Source organism: Pungitius pungitius, chromosome 6 (genome assembly GCF_949316345.1).
Source record: "Pungitius pungitius chromosome 6, fPunPun2.1, whole genome shotgun sequence".
Taxonomy (NCBI): domain Eukaryota; kingdom Metazoa; phylum Chordata; class Actinopteri; order Perciformes; family Gasterosteidae; genus Pungitius; species Pungitius pungitius.
Genome location: NC_084905.1, coordinates 18031157 through 18053537, shown reverse-complemented (window position 1 = coordinate 18053537; position 22381 = coordinate 18031157). Strand labels below are relative to the sequence as shown.

At 45.7% G+C, this 22381-nt stretch overlaps 3 protein-coding genes across 5 annotated transcripts; 2 read left to right on the top strand and 1 right to left on the bottom strand.

Moving 5' to 3' along the window:
• Nucleotides 1-24: 24 nt before the first annotated feature.
• On the bottom strand, nt 25-10563 carry LOC119196042 (periphilin-1-like). The gene is made up of 10 exons (XM_037451411.2): nt 10138-10563; nt 9590-9655; nt 9272-9345; nt 8611-8832; nt 8160-8221; nt 6466-6528; nt 6190-6359; nt 4852-4913; nt 4342-4509; nt 25-713 (listed from the first exon to the last, which is right to left on the bottom strand). Coding segments are annotated over exons 2-10 (1017 nt in total). The 5' UTR covers nt 9591-9655; nt 10138-10563; the 3' UTR covers nt 25-518.
• A 127-nt stretch (nt 10564-10690) lies between these two features.
• On the top strand, nt 10691-14263 carry LOC119196043 (YY1-associated factor 2-like). Of its 2 annotated transcripts, XM_037451412.2 has the most exons (4): nt 10691-10857; nt 11213-11338; nt 13105-13257; nt 13340-14263. In XM_037451412.2, the coding sequence occupies exons 1-4, from the start codon at nt 10832-10834 to the stop codon at nt 13578-13580; spliced, it is 546 nt and encodes a 181-aa protein (XP_037307309.1). In that variant the 5' UTR covers nt 10691-10831; the 3' UTR covers nt 13581-14263. The 2 variants fall into 2 exon arrangements, with proteins under 2 accessions (XP_037307309.1, XP_037307311.1); XM_037451414.2 differs by lacking the exon at nt 11213-11338.
• A 396-nt stretch (nt 14264-14659) lies between these two features.
• Nucleotides 14660-21723, top strand: LOC119196482 (glucoside xylosyltransferase 1-like). 2 transcript variants are annotated; one of them, XM_037452207.2, is made up of 8 exons: nt 14660-15126; nt 15464-15556; nt 15999-16182; nt 16464-16595; nt 16675-16926; nt 17833-17956; nt 18686-18858; nt 21085-21723. In XM_037452207.2, the coding sequence occupies exons 1-8, from the start codon at nt 14909-14911 to the stop codon at nt 21244-21246; spliced, it is 1338 nt and encodes a 445-aa protein (XP_037308104.2). In that variant the 5' UTR covers nt 14660-14908; the 3' UTR covers nt 21247-21723. The 2 variants fall into 2 exon arrangements, with proteins under 2 accessions (XP_037308104.2, XP_037308105.2); XM_037452208.2 differs by lacking the exon at nt 15464-15556.
• Nucleotides 21724-22381: the final 658 nt, after the last annotated feature.

Sequence of the window (22381 nt, the reverse complement as noted above, 5' to 3'; positions counted from 1 at the left end):
TCTTTCCTGCACAGAAGTACTTAATGAACACGAAGAAACAATTTCAAGGCTTACGCTTTTATTGGAAAAACATTGATATTTGACTTTGATAAACGCATGATCTCCACACAGTATAAAAAGTATTTGTCTATATAAAATTGCGCTGCACTGAAGCAAACACACATGGACTCGTCCCATTTAATACAATGATGAGAGTAGTTGTTACAGTTAGTTGCACGGCCTCGTCTGCAAGAAATACATTTACTGGTAGCATAATATACTTTATAAAAACCAAAAGAGCGGTTGTGATAGGCAAGAATGAGTAGGATTCCACAAAAAATATCTTAAGTCTTCTGTATTGACTGAAGAAAAAAATTGCAGCTGAACATTACAAATTATAATTGTTCAGGTTTCCAGAAACAACAATTATTGAATCAATCTTATTTACATTTCAGCGAGGGGAAAAGTGTCACTACCAGATCTGTTTTTGGGGTTTTTTTTTTTTTTACATAATAGTTTAAAAAACACATTTTAGTTGTTCATGCGGAGGGCTCTGGCTGCTTTAATATCTCGTCCAGCTCCTTTACAAACTGCCTCAGCGCGTCCAGGCAGCGCTCTTTGATCTCCAGCAGGTTCTCGTCCAACGGAGCCTGCAGCAGGTCGTCCAAACCGGGCTCCTTGGTCACCAACATCTTCACCACCGTGCGGAAGGTCTCGCAGTCCTTCCTGTATTGCTGCACACAAATCAATCGTGTTCAGGGTGTACGTAAAGCAATCAGTGTGGTAAACAAAGTCCAGCAAGACCGGGCCTTCAAGTTAACTAGTCAAATCCGGATGTTCAATCTTTGCCCAACCGAGCACGTCACGTGACTGAATGTTTTGGTATTTTAGGAACATGGAATACATCTGCTTACAGAATAAAACAGTATGCAAGAGGGAATTATAATTGGCTGACTGATGAGTAAGCGCCTCCATCTGAGAGCTCATTAAAAAAAAAAAAAAAATGACACACCGGCTCCTACGTCAACGCCCAACTGTGAACTTAACAGACCCAGCTCTGGTAAATTGGTGAATTCCATGAAACAGGTGTGTCAATGTGTGTATGCCCGTCCGCCCATAACAAAAGGGGACGCGAGGTGTCAGAGTGGGTTACTGGTGCCGTGGCATTCTTTCACACCACATCGTAACAAGCTCTCACATCCCTCTCGGATTTTTACGGCTGACCCAAAACGGCTGTTAAGTCCTTTATTAGAGTCCCAGGTGCAAGCTCACAACATCTTTATCACCTGGGGGGGGGGGGGGACCTGAATGTGGGGCCGTGCACTGAAGCCACCCTCAAAATGCTTAGGGCTCCACCCGGGAGGGGGGTCCTCCAGGGTTACCTTTAATGCAGAGAGAAGGATTCTCTGTGGCTTACAGACAAATTAAATCTAATTACTACTGCCTCTCTTTTTACTGTATGTCATCACTTCATCAATCGTGAAGCGACAGGAGACGAGACGCACTGATCTGAAGCCGTTCATTAGAGGAGTTGTATATACCTGTGTCATGATCAATTCACTTATTTTAGTGTGCGGGTTTAAGTTGTGGAAGGAAAAAAAAAATAATAATCAGTTGACAGTATCTCATCCAACATGAATTTTCTGTTAAATGTAATAAAAACACACAAAAATGCATAAGCGCCGTTAAATCGGAAAAGAAAAATGCTGCCTGTCGACTTAAATCAGAGTCCAGTCTTGAGCAGAATGTGAGGTTAACCGGCGAGGCGGTTCCAGGGTTCTGTCAGCTCGGGCTGAATCCAAAACCACAGCGGCCGTTACTCTGCCTGCATACACACACTTTTATATATCCGTAATATCTCTGTCAAGTGACTCGACCGTCAGCGCGGATGATTTCAGGAAGGTTTTGACCGACGAGAGGTCGCGGTGAAGGAGTGGCCGTACGTGTCTAAACGATGTTCAGGAAACAACAGAAACGTCCTCATCGAGGGGATCTGTCCCGTTGAAACCCGGGAAGGGAAAGGTCAAAGAAAGAGAAATAACAATAAGGAGGGAAGCAAAGATCCACAAAGGGACCCAACTCAGTGTTTCTAGCAAGAGGCGAAAAAGGCTCGTCTGCGCACCTGCTGCGGGTCACATGTTATACCAAATAATAATAATAATAATAAACTCACCGAGTATTGCAACAACACAGCATCACAACACTCAGAGGAAGGCCTCGGGACCGAAATATCCCCAGACTGCAGGAGATGTTTGGATCGGGTGATTTAACGTCTGCACGTCAAGTCGAGCGCGTTCGCGGCCCCCCCCACATAATGACAGCCTGCCGCCCCGACCGCGAGGGAGTGAGAGACCAACGACACGTGTGGCCCAAACTCCTCCGACAACACGGGTTACCTTCCGTCTTCCCAGGCTGCTTTTAAGCCGTCATCTAACACTGCATCTACGCCTCGCCCCCCCCCCCCCGCCCCCCCGCCCCCCGCAGGGCGGATTTGAGTGAGAATCATTTAGCGGGAGGCTAAGATCGGTTGAGGGGCGCCGCCTCCGCAGCATGTTCATCACACCGCTGGACTGCTGCGTCAGAGTGCATTCTCTCTATGTTGTGAAACCCCCCCGCCCCCCCAAACACCGGCCCTGAGCCGATCTTTAAGCGTGATACCAAAAGGGGCCACACAGGACGGGCTGGAGCCCCGAGAGAAACGGCAACACCGTGGGGGGGGGGGGGGCGAAAGGAGGAGCCCTCACAAAGTGGGCTTCTGCCCAAAATCGGATGTTTGCGGAGGTCCAAATTGTGCTCACACACACACACACACACACACACACACAAGGGTGCTGGGGTACCGGGTGGCCAATGACAGGGGGAGGGGGGGTTGAGGTAGATTATACATAAGGCCCTCACATGGACGTTTAGTGAGGCTCTGCTCCAATGAGCGGCGGTGCAGGCGGGGGTCCTGCATAACAGGGGAAGTGGGGTAATGACTGGAGGGCTGGTACACATTAGGGGATATTAAAAGGGCCGTTCTAATCACTCAAGCTGCAAACCGGACCTCTCGACGGAGGGGCTAATAGTTGAAATGGATATGTTTCATTTGCGCTGATTGGGATGATGAATGGACTCCTCTGAAAATTACAACCAGGCACTTAAGCTCAGTATTGACTGGATATTTTCTATGTTGTTGTTATCGTCAGTTTACAAGCTCGGATTGGCTCTGCGGTTGGTGCCGAGATTGATAAATGGCCCCCGTTGGTCATCTACGGCTTACAGCCATGTCATAACAAAGTGTTTATTGTGTCCATGAATTTGTGGTCACTATTGTAATTTATAACCCTGAACCACCCATTCAAAAGTATGCATTACGTCAAGCTCTTGGCCAAAAAAGATTGAGTGCGTAACAAATACTTACAGAGCCATTCGGACCGTGCCGGTGCAAACTAATGGGAAGACTAAAAAAAGGGTGTAGTGGATTATTTAAATGTATGTTGAGCGCTTGTTTTACACAAAGCGCTGCGGATTGGAACCGTTCCATTTGAAGCAGGTGGTCCGAGATGCAGCTCTGCCCTGCCCCCCCCCCCCCCCCCCTCCCCTTCCCCCCTCCGATGGATCGGTGCTCAGCCGCCCGGGGCAGATGTTACAGTAAAGACACGGCAGAGGTTTTCAGCCGCTCACCACGTCTGTGGAAGTGGTTGGAAATGGCAGGGTAAAGCGTGTGTGTGTGTGTGTGTGTGAGAATGCCAAGAGACGTGCCACGCGGTGGGTGGGCCGCCTGCATCCTGCGGGGCAATTCCTGCCCCGCTTTAACGGGAACAGATAAGTGGCACTGTGGTGCCGCGCGATGAAGGGAAGGCGAGAGAGTGCGACTTCAAATAGCAGGCCAGCAGAGGCATCTCCCCCCCCCCCCCCCCCCGAGCCACTGCCCTCCCCTCCCCCTCAAAAAATTGTTTCTCTATTTCTTAAATGTCATGCGAAGCAAGCCGAGGAAGGTGAGCAAGGTGAAGCCGTACCACGTCCCAGCGGTCGGATTCTTTATACAACCCAATCAACAAAGGGCGGCAGGGAGCGTTTTTCTTTTTTTAAATACAGTTTGTTAGTTTCTCTCCACAACTGCCCACTGACACACTTTGACTGTGAGGCAGGCTTCATTTTGGAATGAAAAAAGGCCACAATTATAAATCCCAGCAAGTGGGGGGGAGGGGAGGATAAGTCTGCAAGTTCTCCACAATGATTCCCTTACTTCAGGCCTTTTATTTCAGAGCGGTCTGACCTCAAAGACGGATTTCTGAGAGGCTCGGCGGGCACAAAAAGGTGTTTTTATTTCGCAGAGTTCAGAGAATTGAGGTCGTTTCACGGAGGAAATCGCCCTACCGTCTCGATTTCCAGAGCCTTGGCCTTAATGGCCTCCGACCGGCGAGTCTTGAGGACTTCCTCCGGTGTCGGCTTCGGCTCCACGCCGGCAGCAGCCTCCTCCTCCTCCTCCTCCTCCTCCTCCTCCTCCTCCTCCTCCGCCTCCGCTACAGATACCACAGCATTTTCCTGGCGGGTGCAAAAGGTTAAGAAAGGTTAGGACCCCGAGGTCACTCGGTTCAGGGGCTGGTTCGGCTTTCAAAGCGTTTCAAATGGAGACGACTCTGCTCTCGTTTCCGTGCACGTCTCATTATGCATGCTGCATGTCAACGGAAGATGCGCCGTATACCGTGCATCCCTCTGATTAAAGGATCCGTACAGCCAAGGATCAAAGCAAATGGCCACATGACACGTGTGTTATTTCGGTCTTTGCTGTAGCTTAAAAGCGATGAAATAAAACTTTGGTGGCGTTTCGTGGTTCTTTTGCTCGGTGCAACGCGCGTTTGTTGCCGGGGGCGACGCTGGTCTTACCTTTGAGGAGCCTGAGCTGTGAGTGGACTCCTCCACGGGGCTCATCAGCACGCTGGGCAGATCTATGGAGAAAGCGTCACCAGAGAACGGGTAAGAAACCCAGAAGGTAAAGAGAGGTCCATGTAGGGACCACGCCATCCCCTGATTTAAATGTGCTGCGTATTTAAATAAACCCTCGGTTGAGCCGGCTGGGACGCGTGCCAGGTTAAATGCGGCATCCCTGATTCCAATCTGGAAACGGCCCGGTACCGCGCCTTCCTGACTTAGTTCCACACGGCTGTCTGTCTAATAACTGGAAAATAGTACATTTCTTTAAATGCCCTGGGGAACAATCAGTCTTCACTGCGAGACGTCAAACAACGACTCACTTGTCATTGTGAAGCTGAAAAGGATAAGTCAATAGTTTTTTTTTTTAATAGTCCCTTGTTGGACTTCAGCGGGGCCTGGATTGAAATATTGTCCTTTGCTGGCTCCAATGTGTCTAGAAAAAAGTTGTTTGTTTTTAACGGTTTGGAGTTTGGATCATACAAGCATGGAAATGGGCTGGTGGGGCCTATGATGATGACCATCACCATCATCATCATAGGCCTAAATTGTGCTAAACTACAGCTCCTGGGTGTAGGACAAAGCCCTCGTGTACATACCTGATGACTAAAACCCTATTTTTGTGAACTTAGCAGAGCCGGGCCTAATTAGCATGCCAGATGGAAGCAGTGTGTGTGTGTGGGGGGGCGCTTTCTCACACTTTTATTGCATCTTCAAAAAGAGCGCTACGCCATGGGGCAAAGTCTCGGGCTCATCTTACCGGTTTTGCCAGATTTTTGTCAAACGTGAAACCATGAAGGGCGTTAGAACCCGAAATGACGGATGGGGATCCAACAAAAGGAGAGTTTGTAAATGTTTAGACTCAAATGGCTTCTGAAGGCATTGTTAAGCCAACGCATGAACCGAAGAAAAGGTCAAATTCTGACTACAACCCCCCCCCCCCCCCCGCAATAAACCCAGGCTATCCTTTTTTCCCCAGCCTCTGCAAGTGTGTGCGTGGTGTTTGTGTAGTTAACGCCTTAACGTGTTTCAGCACACCCTGACCCTTCGCTTCAGAAAAAAAAAAAAAAACAGATGCTTCACCTGGAGCGGCTTAATGCCTTCAGACGTCATAATTATACGGGTTCCCTGGTGGAGCCGCTGCTGCCATCAGAGGGAGAGGGAGAGAGAGAGTAACAGCTGCTACGGACAGAACCGGGCAGCGCTCCCATTTCACACCGATGTACCGCTCGGCTGGTAGCGCCCCCTATCTGCCACGTGGGGGAAAAACTTGGAAGGCGACTTAATACTTACGCCGCTGCTGCTGCTGCTGCTGCTGCTGCTGCTGGGGGGGGAAGCCTCTCTCTCGGTCGGGGGAGAAGCTGCGGCTGCTGCTGTTGGACCCGGAGCGGGCGGGCTCAGGCGGACGGGCCGCCCTCCGCAAAGGAGAGCGGCCCCGCTTGTCTGCTACTGGCGGAGGACTCCTGCCGCCACAGGGATGAAACGTTTACAAAGCCACGTCCTTGGAGCCCTGATCTCGAGCACTGCTTGATAACGGGGTGTGTGTGTGTGTGTGTGTGTGGCACTGACCTCCGAGGAGGGCCCGACTTGCGGCCTCGGCTGCGGAAAGAAGGGCCGCTTCCGCCGCTTTTCCTGAAGGAAATACGAAAGAAAAAATATATATACAGGCTTGAAAAAGGCTAAATGCTAAATGGCTCTGCAGCCTTGTGACAAAAGAAAAGTGTCAGTCACAATATATGGGATGAAGAAACCGAATAAATGCCTCAGAAACTTATATTTAGTCTCAGTGGGGCCCTGATCAATTTGTTTCACTTTGGAACATGCAACAGTTGGACCAGCACTGGTCTTCTTTCACTCCTCTTTGTCTTCAAATGAAAGGCGGAGTCCGGATTAAATATGAAGCAGAAGTTACAAAGCACACCGAGCACTAACGCACTGTGTGTCCAGTCCAGGCCAAACCCTGTGTCCCGACGACAGCCTTTTAGGTCCAGCGGCGTGAAATGACCCAAAGGCACCTGGTTGTCGTGACCTCAGTCTGAACTCGGGCCACATCTCAAACAAAGAGCAGGTCTAACGAGACCTCAAACCTTTACGACCCGGGGTCTGTTTGAAGCAGCCAAGAATCGGCCTGCCATGTGACAAGCACTAAATTGCCATTTGCGGAGTACAAAACTAACATCAAAAGATCAGTCAGAGTTTTGTACTTAATTTAAATTAAATTAAATTTTAAAAAGACATGTACTCATGGAAATATGCACTTGATGCTGAGAGTCCCTGAGTGACTGAGAAACTAAGAAATAACCAGAAGGACTATTCCCTATTTGCCAGCTTGTCAACATGGCCGCTGTGCGCCCCCCCCCCCCCCCCCCCCCCCTGCTTGCTGTCTTTCAGAGTTGAGGGGAGAAGCTTTTTTGAAAATTAAAAATTGCTGAAACCAAAACCCTGGAGGACGGTTCTGACTGAGGACTGAGCATTTATTCCATGGATTGGTTTGATTTGTCTCAAAATAATACTCAGGTTCCCCTTTTGTACAGTGAATGGCATTCCTGTTCATACTGTCTATATTATAATAATAAAAAATAGAAATCAGCAGTTCTATCTTGTGTAAAAAAAATGGATAATCTGGAGGTGGAATTGACTTATAATGTATCCAACATTATTATAAATTCAATGCAAAACACTTAGAATACCTGACGAGTGTCATGGTGTTTGACTGAGGAGGGAGTGGTCCAGCAGTTTTTTGCTCTCAGGGTGGGGTGAAGGCGTGTTTGACTGAGTGAGTAGACACTAGTGCCCTTTGTCCCCCCCCCTCTCGAGCCTGGTAGGACTCCTGGAAAGTGGGGCTCGGGCCCGTGGACTGTTGGCATGTTGAAGTGGTCTGTTGATGAATACGTAGTGCGTTGCTGCTGGACTTAAGCTCTTCGGCTTATCTCAAGAGCAGTGTGTTCACGGATCGTTTAAAAACACACTCGTTATATTATTCCAAATGTAATGCTTTTCTGCCGAGGCGAAAAAGTGTAACAACCGTTTGAAAATAATTTACAAATGTGATGTTACACTCGTGAGTTTGGTTAACCCCCCCCCCCGCCCCTCAATGATATCACATGCACGGAGGGTCACACAACATGATGGTCATAAATAAATGTCAAGCTAATGACAGGTTTTATTAAAGACCAAACTCTGCCTCCACCTTGTGGCCATTTAGGCGCATTACAAAAGACACCCGACATAATCAGATGAATACAAATATCAATACGACTTACCTCAAGCCCAACTGATGCCTCAAATCATCTCGGCCATACCACTGTTGAGAGGACGGGCCCTCCTGAAACATAAATCACGATTAAACACCCTTTAAGATCTTTTATTTAGTGGAGTCAGCAAATTCCGCTGAGCGACCACATGAATAATAAGGAAGACACTTTCGCGTAAGTACAGAACAATGAAGAATCTAAATTTTAAAAAATCACTGTGTAAATGTTTTATGGCATGGGGAATAAAATGATACATTGTTGAGAACAACAAAAAGAACAGACAACTCAATTAAACTATTGAAAACTACCATCCCTACGGGAACTTTCTGAGTCAGATACATTGACATTTCTAAACAATTTCTTTAAACACACTTTAACAACACTCTGCTCTGACAATTGTTACACGTCACATAAAGCAAATGCTGGAAAGCCAACGTGAGACAACCCAAGCTTTTCTTACATTTTGTGAAATATTCCTGCGAAAATTGCACGGTGGGCTGTCATCAAAGTAGCGACGGTCATTGGGCGCGAAACCGTCATCTCCGTAAGGTTCTCTTGCATCGTGGTAATTGCGAGGACCGCCATACCACTGGTCATTATCAAAACTTCTGTCATATCCCACTTGCACCCGAGGCATTGGGCTCCTCTTGTCAACAATATTGACCACCCGATGGAGAGTCACCTGCAATGACAAGATACCGTCAAGAAAATAACACTGATATAGCCACTCCTCCTCTTTAAAAACAAGATTTCATTTGGGAATTACCTCCATAAAATAACATATTCCTATGATATAAATTGAAATTGTGTTTAAAACGCGGCACAAAAAAACCCATGTGAACGATGATATGAGCGACCACAGCATTATGATACATACGGAGAGTCAAAAGGCTTTGGATGTGACATCAATATCCCCATGAATTAACTTTTTACGCTACAAAATATGTAAAAGTGGACGGACACTCAAAACAGCTATGAATACTTACGAGGTGAGAAAGAAAATAAGCGAATCCCTAAAATGCAGCTTAAAAAACAGCATGATGCAACAGACTGTTGACCCATCTGAGGGGCTTTGTCTAGCTAATATATTTTGAACCTTGAAAAACAACATACTCCCGTACCTCTCTTGAATCCATTGGACAGAAGCGCTCTTCATATACCTCTCGGATGGATTTTTGATCACGTGCATATGCCACTACAAAGAAAAGTGTGTTGGTTAGACCACGAAAACATTTCCAGATTGAGTGTTAAAAGGTGGGCAATGCAGTCACGGAAACACGCTTCAATATGTACAATCCTTCAGAGAAATAGTTATTTATTGAGGACATTTTGTATCAAATGACACTCATTGTCCACGTGTCCAGCTGTCGGCATGCTGAACAAAGTGCAACAGACAAAACAGTGCAGGTAGAGGTTGCTAAACAGTTGTTTTCACTTACTGTGGGAGGAGTGATTGTGGTTCCTTGTCTGGTATGCACACTATGGTTCAATGGAGAGGGATCAACCTAGATTGGGGGGGATGATATAGCCTTGTTTAAGTAGAGCCATATTAACCAATTATTGACATGTACACATTAGAGAATCAAAATAACACACGTGCACACAAAGACAACTTTATCATTACTTTGTGTTACTCACTTGACTGAGTCTTTTTTGACATGCCAAACAAACGAAAATGTTTGTCTGAATAAATCATTTCAATCAAAATAATTTGTTTATATAACGTAAACTCAATTAATGGGCTCCAACCACGCACCATCCACATAACGTTATTTACAAACAATCTGCTCTCTTATCACAAACGTTGAAGCACTCACAACTTAACTTTTCTTTACTAACGTTAAAACACCAAAGTATCCAAATATCCGAAGGGTACAAAGCTGTTTTGATGAAGATTGGGCGCCTGTTGATGTTCGTTAGCCTGGATGGGAAAGCCCACAGGCCGTTAGCACGGTTAGCATCACTGAGCAAAGAGGGACTCACTCACCAAATGAAGATTGATTAATAGTCCGGTTACATTTCTCGTACCGGCAAGGGAGACTTATACTGTAATCCAAACCAAAAAAAGAGAAAAGAACAAGGAAATCCTAGCTACACTGTCATTACAGAAGCACCAGAATGCACCAACTTCCTGTCTGCTCTTCTTCGTTGAACGACACACTTCCGGAAAACCACGCGGTGCTGCCCCCTACAAGCGAAGGTCGGGAATGTCCAAACCTCACAAAATAAGACATTTGTCCATAAAATGTTGCGGAGTAGAGGTGTAAAGTAAATATATACCTAGAGCAATCATTCAAGTATAATTCTAGCTTTTAAAAGTATCTTTCGAAACAGCTACATTTTTACCTCGCTAGAGAATATCTTTGTATTAATACAATATTTCACTTTGTTTACATTTTTTTAATGCGTCAAAGTTCCGATCTACAACCCACTGTGGACATTTTCACCCCGCCATGCGTTATTAATAATATACAAATGTACAACGCGACTTTCATCAGCGTCGGGTGACGCGCGTCGCCGGCTTCTGTTCGTGCTGATCACCTCGAAGGCGATTGGGTGAACCCGTGTCACGTGACCGGGCTCGACAGGAGTTTCCACGACAGCTGAATAGCAGCTAAATGCGGTTTTTTTCACCTGTAACATCGATCATTTTTCAACTCATTGAGTCGAAGTTTCGTTAAATGGGTGACAAGAAGAGCCCGACAAGGTAAAACTGCCGCTAGTATCTGTGAACGGAGACTTTATCGGGCCGTTTGAAAGCAGAAAGCTCGGTCAATGGATGGAGCTTTTTTTTTTTCTTCTTCTTCTTTTTTTTTAAACTGAAGTGTTCATGGCGGCTCGCTGATGCTTTAATAAGGGGCAACTGCGTGCGTGAGCGGAAATCTCCCAATTTCCTAAATGACTGACCTCTGTGCAATATAAGAACTTTTAGACTCGTGTCTTTCCTGTTCCGGTACCCAACCCGGCAGAGGGGGTTTCTCTGAAATCATTGCGCTCGTTGCAAAAAAAAAAAAAAAAAATATGGCGTTATCACAGTGTTTTTGTTTTGTTTTTGTCTGAAGGCCAAAGCGGCAATCGAAGCCCCCCGCCGACGATGGCTTCTGGGACTGTAGCGTCTGCACGTTCAGGAACACCGCCGAGGCGTTCAAGTGCATGATGTGTGATGTCAGGAAGGGTACGTCCACTCGGTAAGGATTGCTGCAGCGGGTCGTTAGCACAACAACAAACAAACAAACAAGAAAAAACCGAAGCAACCCCGCAGGACTATTTCTAATTGCATGCTTATAACGTGAAAGAAGTGCAGTCAGTGAGCAGCGGGTTTATGAGGCAACGTGACATCGAGCGGTTACAGCAGGCCTGCAGTAGTTCTTGTGTCCGGGAAGGGTTCATTTGTTCCAGCTTTGGTGGCTGAGAGTGTAGGAAGTACCACGGAGGTCATGTCCTTAAAATTTCGCGAATTTGATAAGCCTACTTATGGGAAGAGAAAATAATTGATATCCAAATATTTCAATAAAACTTAATGTGTGCGTGTTTTGTGGCATTACACGCAGTATTATCCAAATCCTTATCGTTATAATCAAGACTCCAGAAAGTCTATTGAGTTCATTCCCCAAATCTTTAAAAAAATAACTGAAACCTGGCATGCAAGCTTTCAAAAAGGCTGAGTTTGTTGCTTTGTGGCTCTTAAGCCCAAGATTTACCTATATACGTATTTGCTCTATGAGAAGAAAGAAACATCACATTGGGTACCAAAATAATAATACTGTATGACTACAAAGAAGGAAGTAAAAAGCGATGAGGAAGAGGGTAACTCCCAGCCAGATAGTTATCTTTAGGGGAGAATTTTCACAAAATACCTCTTATCAACTAATATCTGGGCATTTTTAAGCTCTTGCACCTTCCCGATCTCTTTTTGTGTTGTGTCACAGACAGTCTGCCAGAATTGAATTGGCGTAGAAATACAGCACAAAAATAAGGTTCTCTACAAAAATCGGCAAACGCAACCTAAATGATCCTCCTGTTTTTTTTAATTTTTATTTCAAGCATGAGTTGAATCTGCAAAAAGTAAAATCATAAACGAACCGGGTCTTGATGAGCATGGGAACACGCGACGAGAGGTTTGATGGCTTGATGACATTTTGTAGTCTCATAACACATGTAAAAGCATCTGAATTAGCCACAGGAGTAGTCACTGACGTGTTACATTTTAGAACAAAATGATTGAATTTCATGGGCTGATTGTAATTGGATCTCATAGTGAAAAAAATTCTGATTTAAAGTCCAGGACTGAGGACTCATTCCTGCAGCCCTATAAACTGCTTCAGTGCCGTTATGTCATATTTTAGGTGCAATACAGTAACAAACATCATCACCAGCTTACAGTTTAGTAGCATGACTATACATGCATCCCGTAAATAAGAAAAAGGGATCTTGCGCTAAGGAAATAATTATTTAAGGCTAGGCCTGAACTGCAAAGGTTCGAGCACTTGTTAAGTACACTGCGGGACATCTTTTAATGCCTCAATACCTTTTTAAGAATATTCGTTCAAAAAGGAAAAGTTTGCACATTTTGAAGTCTGTCTTAAAACATTAGGCGGTGGACATTGACACCGCCTACAAAGATGTGTCTTTTGATGGTACTATCGCTCCCCTGCTGCTATGGGGGAAACCTAGTGTACCTTTTTGGAAGATGCCCACTTGATTTGACACACTCAAACTACTGAAGCCTCAAACTTCAGAATGTAATTCTACCACTGTAAATTAACCATAGATTTTTTTTTTCCGAACTGTGAGTGATGTGGTAGAGGAATGGATCTCTTCATAGCCTCCAGGTCAAATTGAATTGTAACACAGTACATTGGTGCAAACGCATGCTCACCCTACCCGTATGCTACTGGATACAAGAGTAACTATTAAGCCATTGACTGTTTTTTTTTTTTTTTTTGTCCTTCAGAAAACCCCGGCCTGTTTCTCAGCTGGTTTCACAGCAAGCCAATCAGCAGTTTGCACCACCGACGCTTCCTAAAAAGGAGAAGAAAGAAAAATCTGAGAAAGACAAAAGTGACAAAGAACCAACACTGAAGAAGAAAGGCCATAAAAAGATGAGGTAATTGGTTTACAAAGTAAATCGTCGAATCCCTCGTCTTATTCGGTGGTCTCTGATCTTGTTGGTTTGTCTCCCCAACCAGGCCCCGGTTAAAAAACATCGACCGGAGCAGCGCGCAGCATCTGGAGGTCACCGTTGGAGACCTGACCGTAATAATCACAGACTTTAAGGAGAAAGCCAAACCCGCGTCCACGTCGACGAGCGCCGCCTCGGCGGACCAACACAGTCAGAGCGGCTCGAGCTCCGATAACACTGAGCGGGGGGTCTCCAGGTGCACGACGCCCCACGCAGAGGGATCGCCGGTGACCGGAGAGACCCACTAGCCTTTAAAACTCACCGGTCAGCACAACCCGCCCTCCCCCCCCTGCACTCCGGAGATTCAACCTCAACTTGCATTGACGAAAAAAAAGTACAAATTCAAACGTGACCGCGTTGACCTCTTTTTTTGGGGACGATATGTTTCACTGCCCTTTTTTCCCCCGGTGACAAAAGAGGTCAGGAGTCGCGACGGCTGCTGCGTGCTCAGCGACAAGAAACGTCACGGTGAACTGAAAGAATGAACGGTAGCATTAAATGTTGGATTTTGGCCACGTTTTGTGGTCACTCGTGTTTTAACACTTCAGTGTTGCGTCAGCGTCACACTGGGTCGGTCGTTGCTGCACAGAATACTTGATGCATTGTGAAAGAAAATGAAAAAAAGTCATCTCGGAAGTGTTGTTCATCCTTGAGTTTTGTTAACATTATTTGCACTTAATGTTCAATATTTTTAAGCATTATGTCCTTTTCCCATTATCAGTAAATCATAACACTGCCGGTCGTTGGCTTTATTCAGCTCTCAGTTTATGGCATTGAATGCAATAATTTTCTTTTTTTTACTGTCTAACATTTGAGAAAAGATACTAAATAATTATTCTAAGTATGCTTCTTTCACTTGGTAGAGTTAAGCATGATTTAATCTAGAGAATGGTTTATATTGTAAAATGTTAAATAAAATAACTTGAAGATACCTGGATATGTCTTTATTTAATTGTCTACATTGTAACTAGGAACAGTTCAGAAGACGCATATTTCTTGCTTTACTGGAAAGATTTCTGCTCTAGAGACTCCAGTCAATGGATCATATTTCTGAACGTTGCTGACCTTTTTCCACATCAAAAGACATGAAGGCAATACGTTACTGTCAATGAATGACCTGCACACACTTCAAAGTACTGTGTTTATGTGGACTTTTCTTTACCTTGCACCATGTTCCTTGCTCTAGTTTTGTCTAGAAAGAAAGGCCCTTAGAAGCAGTAAGTGTGCATGAACTTCCACAGCCCTCACTCTTAACTAACGTTACCAACATGCCACGGAAGTGGGACCTGGGGGGGGGGGGGGTGTGTTCCCATCCCGTGGGACCCTAAAGGTCACCGCACAGGTACACACGACCATTCACAATAAGAATCATATTATGTCCTCGACCTTTGAGATACCTGGATAGTTGATGAAACTAAACACAGTGCTGTGGGTGGGGCAGAGAAGAGCAGCTGTGCTCTTTGGTTTAGCTTTTCTTTTTTTAGATAAGATTTGTTAGCTCGTACCGTCAGATGGCAACGTGAGCCGAGATCAGCGACCAACATGTCCAGTTAGCGCATGCAATTTGAAATGCAAAATGCGATGCTACCACCGAGCATTTTTCCTGTGCATGGTCTCCACCTCGCTCTCACTGCTGTACGTGTTCACTCAACTAGCCGCAACCTCGGAAGACCGCGAGGGCTGGGATCTGAAAGCACAGGAGGGACCCGACGGGCGCAGCCATGACACCGGGCACCTTCTCAGGAAAACCCCAGGATCAGCGGGCCTACGAGACCGCGACGCAGGGCTTGGACGGTAGCTAGCCCGGCTAATGCCACCCGACGTTCATGTCATTACTGAGCACATTTTCGTTACTTAAGCTCATTCATTAAAGGTTATGCGTTGCACGTTGCTAATGCTATCGTGTTAATGCTAAAGCTACTATCCGTTGGCTAGCTTAATTGACTAACTAATGGGCCGCTTGCTAAACAGCTAACGTCAACTCCGAGGTAACACCTTAACATGATTGAAGAGATTCACTTAACGCTGAGGATCCAAAAGATTCCCCCTAGGTCTACAACTAGGTTTACAACAACACTGTCAGTGTGTTACAATGATAGGGGAAACACTGAGCATGATTTTATTCTGTCAGGTGTAAAAAGCGGTCAGTTTCTTACTGGAGGCCATATTGGAGTCTACCTGCTGGTGTGTGTGGAGTGAACTGCTTATTGGAGTCATCTGTTGGGTATGACTGATTTTGTGCATCTCTCTCTTGATATAACAATCATTGTTATTTACAATTCTTCGACTTCAACTTGTAACTCTCACCTACTTTCATATCTGAACATTTTAAAAGTAAAGGCTGGGCCCATCGCTGCACTATCAGTGTACCTTGAAACCACGTTTGACCCTGAAGTCGTAAACACGAGCAGTTCTTAGAAACACACACACTGACAACATCTTGAAACCGTATAATCTCCTGCTATCACGTTGACCCATGTATAAGATCCAAAGTGGTCAATGTGGTTTCTGAAATTACAAGTTAGATTCATGATGTCTGAACTTAAAATGTGCAACAGTTCAAACCCCCACAGGGTCAGCTGATCCCTCGCCATGTCAGTGCACCCATGCTGTGGGTAATGAATACAAACTGTGGTTGATGACTGATTTTATTCCCGGGCTCTTAGAAAGAGGTCTGCCTCTGAAGTGGGGGAACGCGGCGGTGGGAGAAGTCACCTGGCGGTGGTGGCCTGTGGCCCCAGGCTGGAGGAGACTCTTGCCATGTTGAAGTCGGCTGTTCTCCTCAGCCACAAATCTCTGCACTTTTACGTCTTCGCTGAGGATGATCTACACGACCACTTCCGAAATGCCGTAAGCGCCTTTCTCTCCCCCCCCCCCCCCCCGTCGACACCAGAGCTTTTGCCTTCGCCGGCGTAGTGAAATCATAGTCAATAGCTCATTATGGCTACGTTTTATTGTCAGAGAAATATCAGGAGGCCTCGCTGCAACCATTGCGCAACTTGTGCACGTAAACCCAAGTTCAATCTACGAATGTCGTGTAAAGTGTATCATTCCTTTCCTGTTCCTTAAAATCTTAAAATGTCGACATTTTTGATGTAAATGTTTCATTTGTGCTTGTTTTTTTTTTAAAGCTGGACTCGTGGCCCAGGACCGTCCAGACCAAGTTTAACTACACCATCTACCCCATAACATTTCCCATGGAGAATGCCAAAGAGTGGAAGAAGCTCTTCAAACCTTGTGCCTCCCAGAGGCTCTTCCTGCCTGTAGGTGCACAGCCGTCCTTCCTGTGTGTAACTTGAAACAATAACACATTTTTTTAATATATATTTTTTTGTTTTCCAGCTGATTCTAAAGGAAGTAGATTCTTTGCTCTACGTGGACACGGACATCATTTTTCTGCAGCCGGTAGAAGAAATCTGGGGCCTCCTTTCTCAGTTCAATTCAAGCCACTTAGCCGCCATGGCTCCAGAGCACGAGGAGCCACGCATAGGCTGGTACAACCGCTTTGCACGCCACCCTTACTACGGCGAGACAGGCGTCAACTCAGGGGTCATGCTCATGAACATGACGCGCCTCAGGGAGAAATCTTTTAAGGTAATGCGCGTGGTATTTATTGTCAGCTGTTGCTTCGTCCTGCTGCCAAATTGTTATACGAGTGCATCCTGCTTAAGTGGGTGAAAGAATAAGTGCCTTTATGCCCTTTATTCTGGGGTTGTTTGTCTGCTGGTACCAGCAATCATGGTGGCCTTCTGAATTGCTTCCATTTGGGGATTCCTTCAAGATCATTTTAGGCTGTTTGATTAAAATCTGAGATTTCACATTATTATTATTACTCTAGAGACATCCAAAAGGCTTAAAGCGAAATCTCGCTACAGTTCATAATTATATTATTTACACATCACAGCTTTCATCTGAGCATTTAATTCTTCTGGCGATGTTCGTCCTTTTTATGATCTTATTCTATACAAAAAGAACTGATTAAGAAACCCTTAAATTATTGTTTCATTTGTTATACATAAAACACAGAATGTTGGTAACGTTAAACTAGTTACTTTACAAAAGAACATCTCATCAATAAATTACAGCATCAGTGGAACAATGTTTTTGTAAATTAGTAAGATGAAACAAATGCTATTACACTTTTCATTTGGGTCCCCTGTTATTGAAACCAGAATCAACATTTTTCTATGGATAAAAATGATGTCAACTTATATTGAACCATATTTTCTTCATTCAGTCATCTTGAGATGTGTGAAATGTAGTGATTTAAATATAGTTCTATTGGGTTCAGTAGCAGCTGTAACACCACGACCGACCAGCTGAGGTCGCTCTTGTTCTTTTCCAAACCACCACAATGGGCATTTGCTCTTAAAAGAAAAAACAGTTTCTTTTGAGATTAACGAAGTGTTTACAAAGTGATTCATTCAGCCAAATATCAGGTTAATGACTTCCTGAAAGTGATAGGAATATTCTTTTGATTGCCTTATTTTTTCCCTCTAGAATGACATGACAACAGTTGCACTGAAGTGGGAGGAAATCCTTATGCCCCTTCTCCAGAAGTATAAACTCAATATCACCTGGGGGGACCAGGACCTTCTAAATATAATTTTTCACCATAATCCAGGTTTGTGCAATCAATTGCCTTCAATCGGATTTCATAAGTCTTAAAATGAATACTCTACTGTTGTGTTGACTGGAAATAATCAAGACGGTTGTTGGAATTGATTTTATTTTTTTCACGGCGGGGGAGAAATAAAGTTTTTCCACCATAGTCAGAATTTACTTGAGCACATTCCCTCTCTGCTTGTAGTCTCCGCGATATTGGTTAGCCACAATAACGACAACAATATTCAAAAAAGAAAAGCGTGTAATGAATTTTGCTCCGTATTCAGGTTTTCTTTCTGTTATTGGGATAAGCTTCCCTCGACACAAACTGCCGTCATGGAGATCAACCCCTCAAGCTTGGGGGAGAACTAACACACATATGTAAACATGACAATCCAAAGCGGAGGGACCGTGTGTAAAACAACACGTGGCGTTTCTAGGTATTGCAACACGTCTCCGGCCAGTGTGTGTTTCGCTCTTCGGTCTTCTTCAGTTATCATTTTGTGTTGAAGGAGCCCATTTGAGGCCTGATGATTGCTTTGTATGAAGAAGTCCAAAGTAGAGGGATCAAAGAGTCTCAATGAGAAGTTGCCAACAATCCCAATGTTGGAGCTGGTATGACTGCGAAAGTATTAATCTAACCTAAAGTTGAAAAGACTTTGTAACTTGTCCCTTTTAAATAAACCCACTTACTTGCCGTTTTCATTGACCCCCCCCCTCCCCTCATGTGTGCTTTGCTTTTCCACAGAAAGCCTGTATGTGTTTCCCTGCCAGTGGAACTACCGTCCAGACCACTGTATCTACGGCAGCAACTGCCAACAAGCTGACCAGGAAGGTGTCTTTATTCTCCATGGTAACAGGGGGGTGTACCACGACGACAAGCAGCCCGCGTTCCGGGCCGTGTACGAGGCCATCCGACAGGTAGTCAGCCTCTCTCACGAGAAACGTGTGTGTGTGTTTGTTTGTTTTTCTGAGCCCCCACAGTCCCAAGGATCAACCTGGTGGTTCTTAATTGTCCACATTAAACACTTGTTAGTTGAATGAAGTAGATTTATTCTTTTAAAAAGGTGTTCAGAGCGTTTGAAACCCAGTTAACCGGATGACTTAATGTGAGGGGGAGTAATGATTGAAAGGCGTTGTTTATTCCACAGTGCACAGGAGGGGGCCAAATGACCTTCAATTCATACCACAGTATTTAGTGGTGTATTACAGTATTTGAAAATTCAAAGAGACACTCGACTCAAAACCATATTTTCTTTCTCAATGTGAGGGAACAAAAAAGATATAGAATATAAAAAAAAAAACTTTATTGCCACTAAATATTGCAAATCAGGAGAAGATCTGCATGTTATTTGGAAGACCTGTTAAAATGGCCGCACAAACTGCAGTAGCGCGGCCATAACCATAAACCATATAAACAGTGTGGGAGTGCTGAGGTTCATCAGGTCCATCACGGTAAAGACTGCTTCGCCATCTCCATAACCGGTAACTGTGATGAAGGCTGTGCGCCGCCTACTCCTTAGTGAGGAGGAGCCACCATTTGTATTCCTTCTCCTGCCCCCCCCCCCCCCCCTCTGTTTATTTAGAGGGCAGTTATGTCGGCCATTTTAATGCCATTACATCATCAATAGGCACTCAAGGCCATCGCAGTTCTTCCCCCCCCCCCCCCCCCCCGGCAGCCTTTCGGCCACCGGTGCTTAATCAATAGCCCGGTGCACGTTTCCGTCAGCCTGTCTTAGCCTCTCTAATGGCTGCTTTAGATGTGGTCGGATAAAAGGCCAGAAGAAGAAGATGAATTGAAGACTCATAAAAGGCAGTGAAATTGTGTTACTCGTGTCGGATCGGAGGCACGCGCACTCGGCTTGTTAGCGGGGGGGGCCATTCATTACCGCTTTGGTCTTTTCATTGGATTTGTCGACAAAAATCTCCACCCTCAATCCCGTAATGTCCTCCTGGTTTCACTTGGAACAGCTGGTGAGGCCACCTTCACGCCTTCTGTTAACACCCAAACATTTCCCTCTTTGAATGGGCACGAGCCCCCTAAAGGGGCGCCGCCCGGGGGATACTGACAATGGAGTCACTGTGATTAAAAAATAACAAAAATAAAACCAGGTACGACGTCCGTCGGATTCACAGATGTACGTCGCTTCAGCCGCCTCTCCCCCGAAGTCCGCCTCATTGGCCCGTCTCCATCCGTTACCGTTACACCCCCCCCCTCGCTGTGCTTCCACCCGTCTCTGGGGGTCGGTGCCCGACTTCTCCTGGTTGCAGGAGGCAGAGAGGACAGCTGTGGTTTATCATCAGTGCGGTAATGAGTAAATAAATGTAGGATACGAGACCTTGGCGTACAATTGGCTTATTAGAGAAGAGCCCCGGTCTTTAACCGAAGAGCACTCGGCCCTTTTGTTGTTATGAGCTGTGTTTTTTGCCGAAGCTTTTATCCCGGCTTCCTGTTTCTCCCCCCGCCCCCCGCTCGCCCACTTTGTTCCCTCTCGGTCCCCCCTTTTTTTTTTTTTTTTTTTTTTTGAGGAGCGCACCCTAAAGCCCCGGAGCAGGCAATTTAGGAAGGAAACTCTCGTCTCACATCCCACAAAAGAGCTCCTTGGTTGGCCCGGTTCTGTCAGGCTGCCGAGGAGCTCGCAATAAAGAGCCCTTCCGCTACGCAAGGCGAGCCCGCAGAAGAGTTGTAAAATCTTTTAGTGCCGATGCTTGTTTGAGACATGGTGTGTGTGTGGCTGTGTGGACAAAGCCACCCGCGTGGAAATCGATAGGCGGCTGGTGATGGCGCTTTATTGCCTGTTGACGGCATGTGAAAGTTAAGAAAGGGCGCTGTGACTTACCTGATGCTCGGGCCAAGCGGGGGGGGGGGGGGGGGGGATTTCTTAAGTACTCGAGCTGTAAGGTATAAAAACATGGAGGCCTGCATCCCGTAGCTGCTTATAGGAACAGAGTTTATATCTCTGGAAGCACACGTGGCGCCTTACTGAGCCCATTCGGGTGGAGTTGTACTCACAGATATTCATCATCCACCCGCACAGTCGTTCTTTTTTTTTTTTTTTGTCTGCTTGATTTTCGTCTTCCTCGATCAATGTGACGTCATGTCTGAAAGCAGAGATGTAACGCGCTCCTCTCCCCCCCCCGTCGCAGTACGCGTTCGGCGAGGACATGGAGACGTCGCTGCTCCAGCCGCTGGAGGCGTCGCTGCGGAGCGCCGCGCATACCTACTGCGGCCGGAGCGCGCACCTGTTCACCAGGAGGTTGAGGCGGAGCATCGCGTCCGTTCAGCGGGAGGCCGACCGGAGGCCGTGATCCCCCCCCCCCCCCCACCCCCCACAGCACGGACGTCCTGGACGTCACCATCAGCGGCCTACTTCTCGCCGAGGGGAGGCGGGGTCTTGGATCAGCGGACACACACCTGTAGGCGACCTCTTTGGCTGCGCTGCTGCAGCTCGTGGGAACAAAGACACAAGTGGCGTCTACTGGCCGGCGGCGGGAAGACGTGCACGGAGCTACACGTGGGGCGAAGCAGCAGGATTTGGGGTCAGTGAGGCAACTTCTTCTTATGGCCTCGTTCTTTCTGCTGCAAACCCGACGGCGTGAAAAAGACTTTGGAAGCAGAAGGAAATACGCCATAACAGCCAAGTAGACTCATAATATAGCACATTTTAGAATCAGGGCCCGACGCTTCATTCGTAACGTTGACGTTCGGATGAATATGAGGCTGATTAGTTGGAGGAACCGTAGAGTCTGAAGCTCATGTGATGAACACATGTGATAGTTTCCACATTTTTAAATTGTGTTGCAGCTGAAAAGAATGACAATGAGGCCACAATTGTCACACACACACACACACACACACACACACACACACACACCATCATTTCCCCAATGGAAAATATCCAGTGTAAAGAATGAATGAATAATTCCGTAGAATATACAGCTGTAACCACAGTCGTATCTCAACGTGTGCTCTTGATGAGGCAATGATGTAGTAAGCCTACTGATTCATGCGTTGATGTGTGTATTTTTTTATTCTCATGTGAAACCAACGATGGTACTTCTCTATCCAGGGAACACACAATCCGCTCGAGCTCTTTCTCATCATGGTGGAAAATGCACTGACACTTTAGAGAAAAACCGTCCAGTCACTTTGAAACAGTTGTTTATGGTCTTTTGGTAAAACAATCACAGCAGGGTACTTAAATGTATATTCTTATATGTAGTAGGATTAGTTATTTTAATATCATCCAGGTTTTGTGCCTCCTCATCAATCATGGAAAAGAGTTATTACTTTCAGGTGAACAAAAAATGAATTTCCCATTTAGAATACTTTAAATTTGTATTTGATATTGTTGCACATCTGTAGGTGGAAGGACTCCGTTGCTCCACCTTTTTTTATATGACTTTACAGTGATTGAAGATGTGCTCAGACAATCGGTAAATA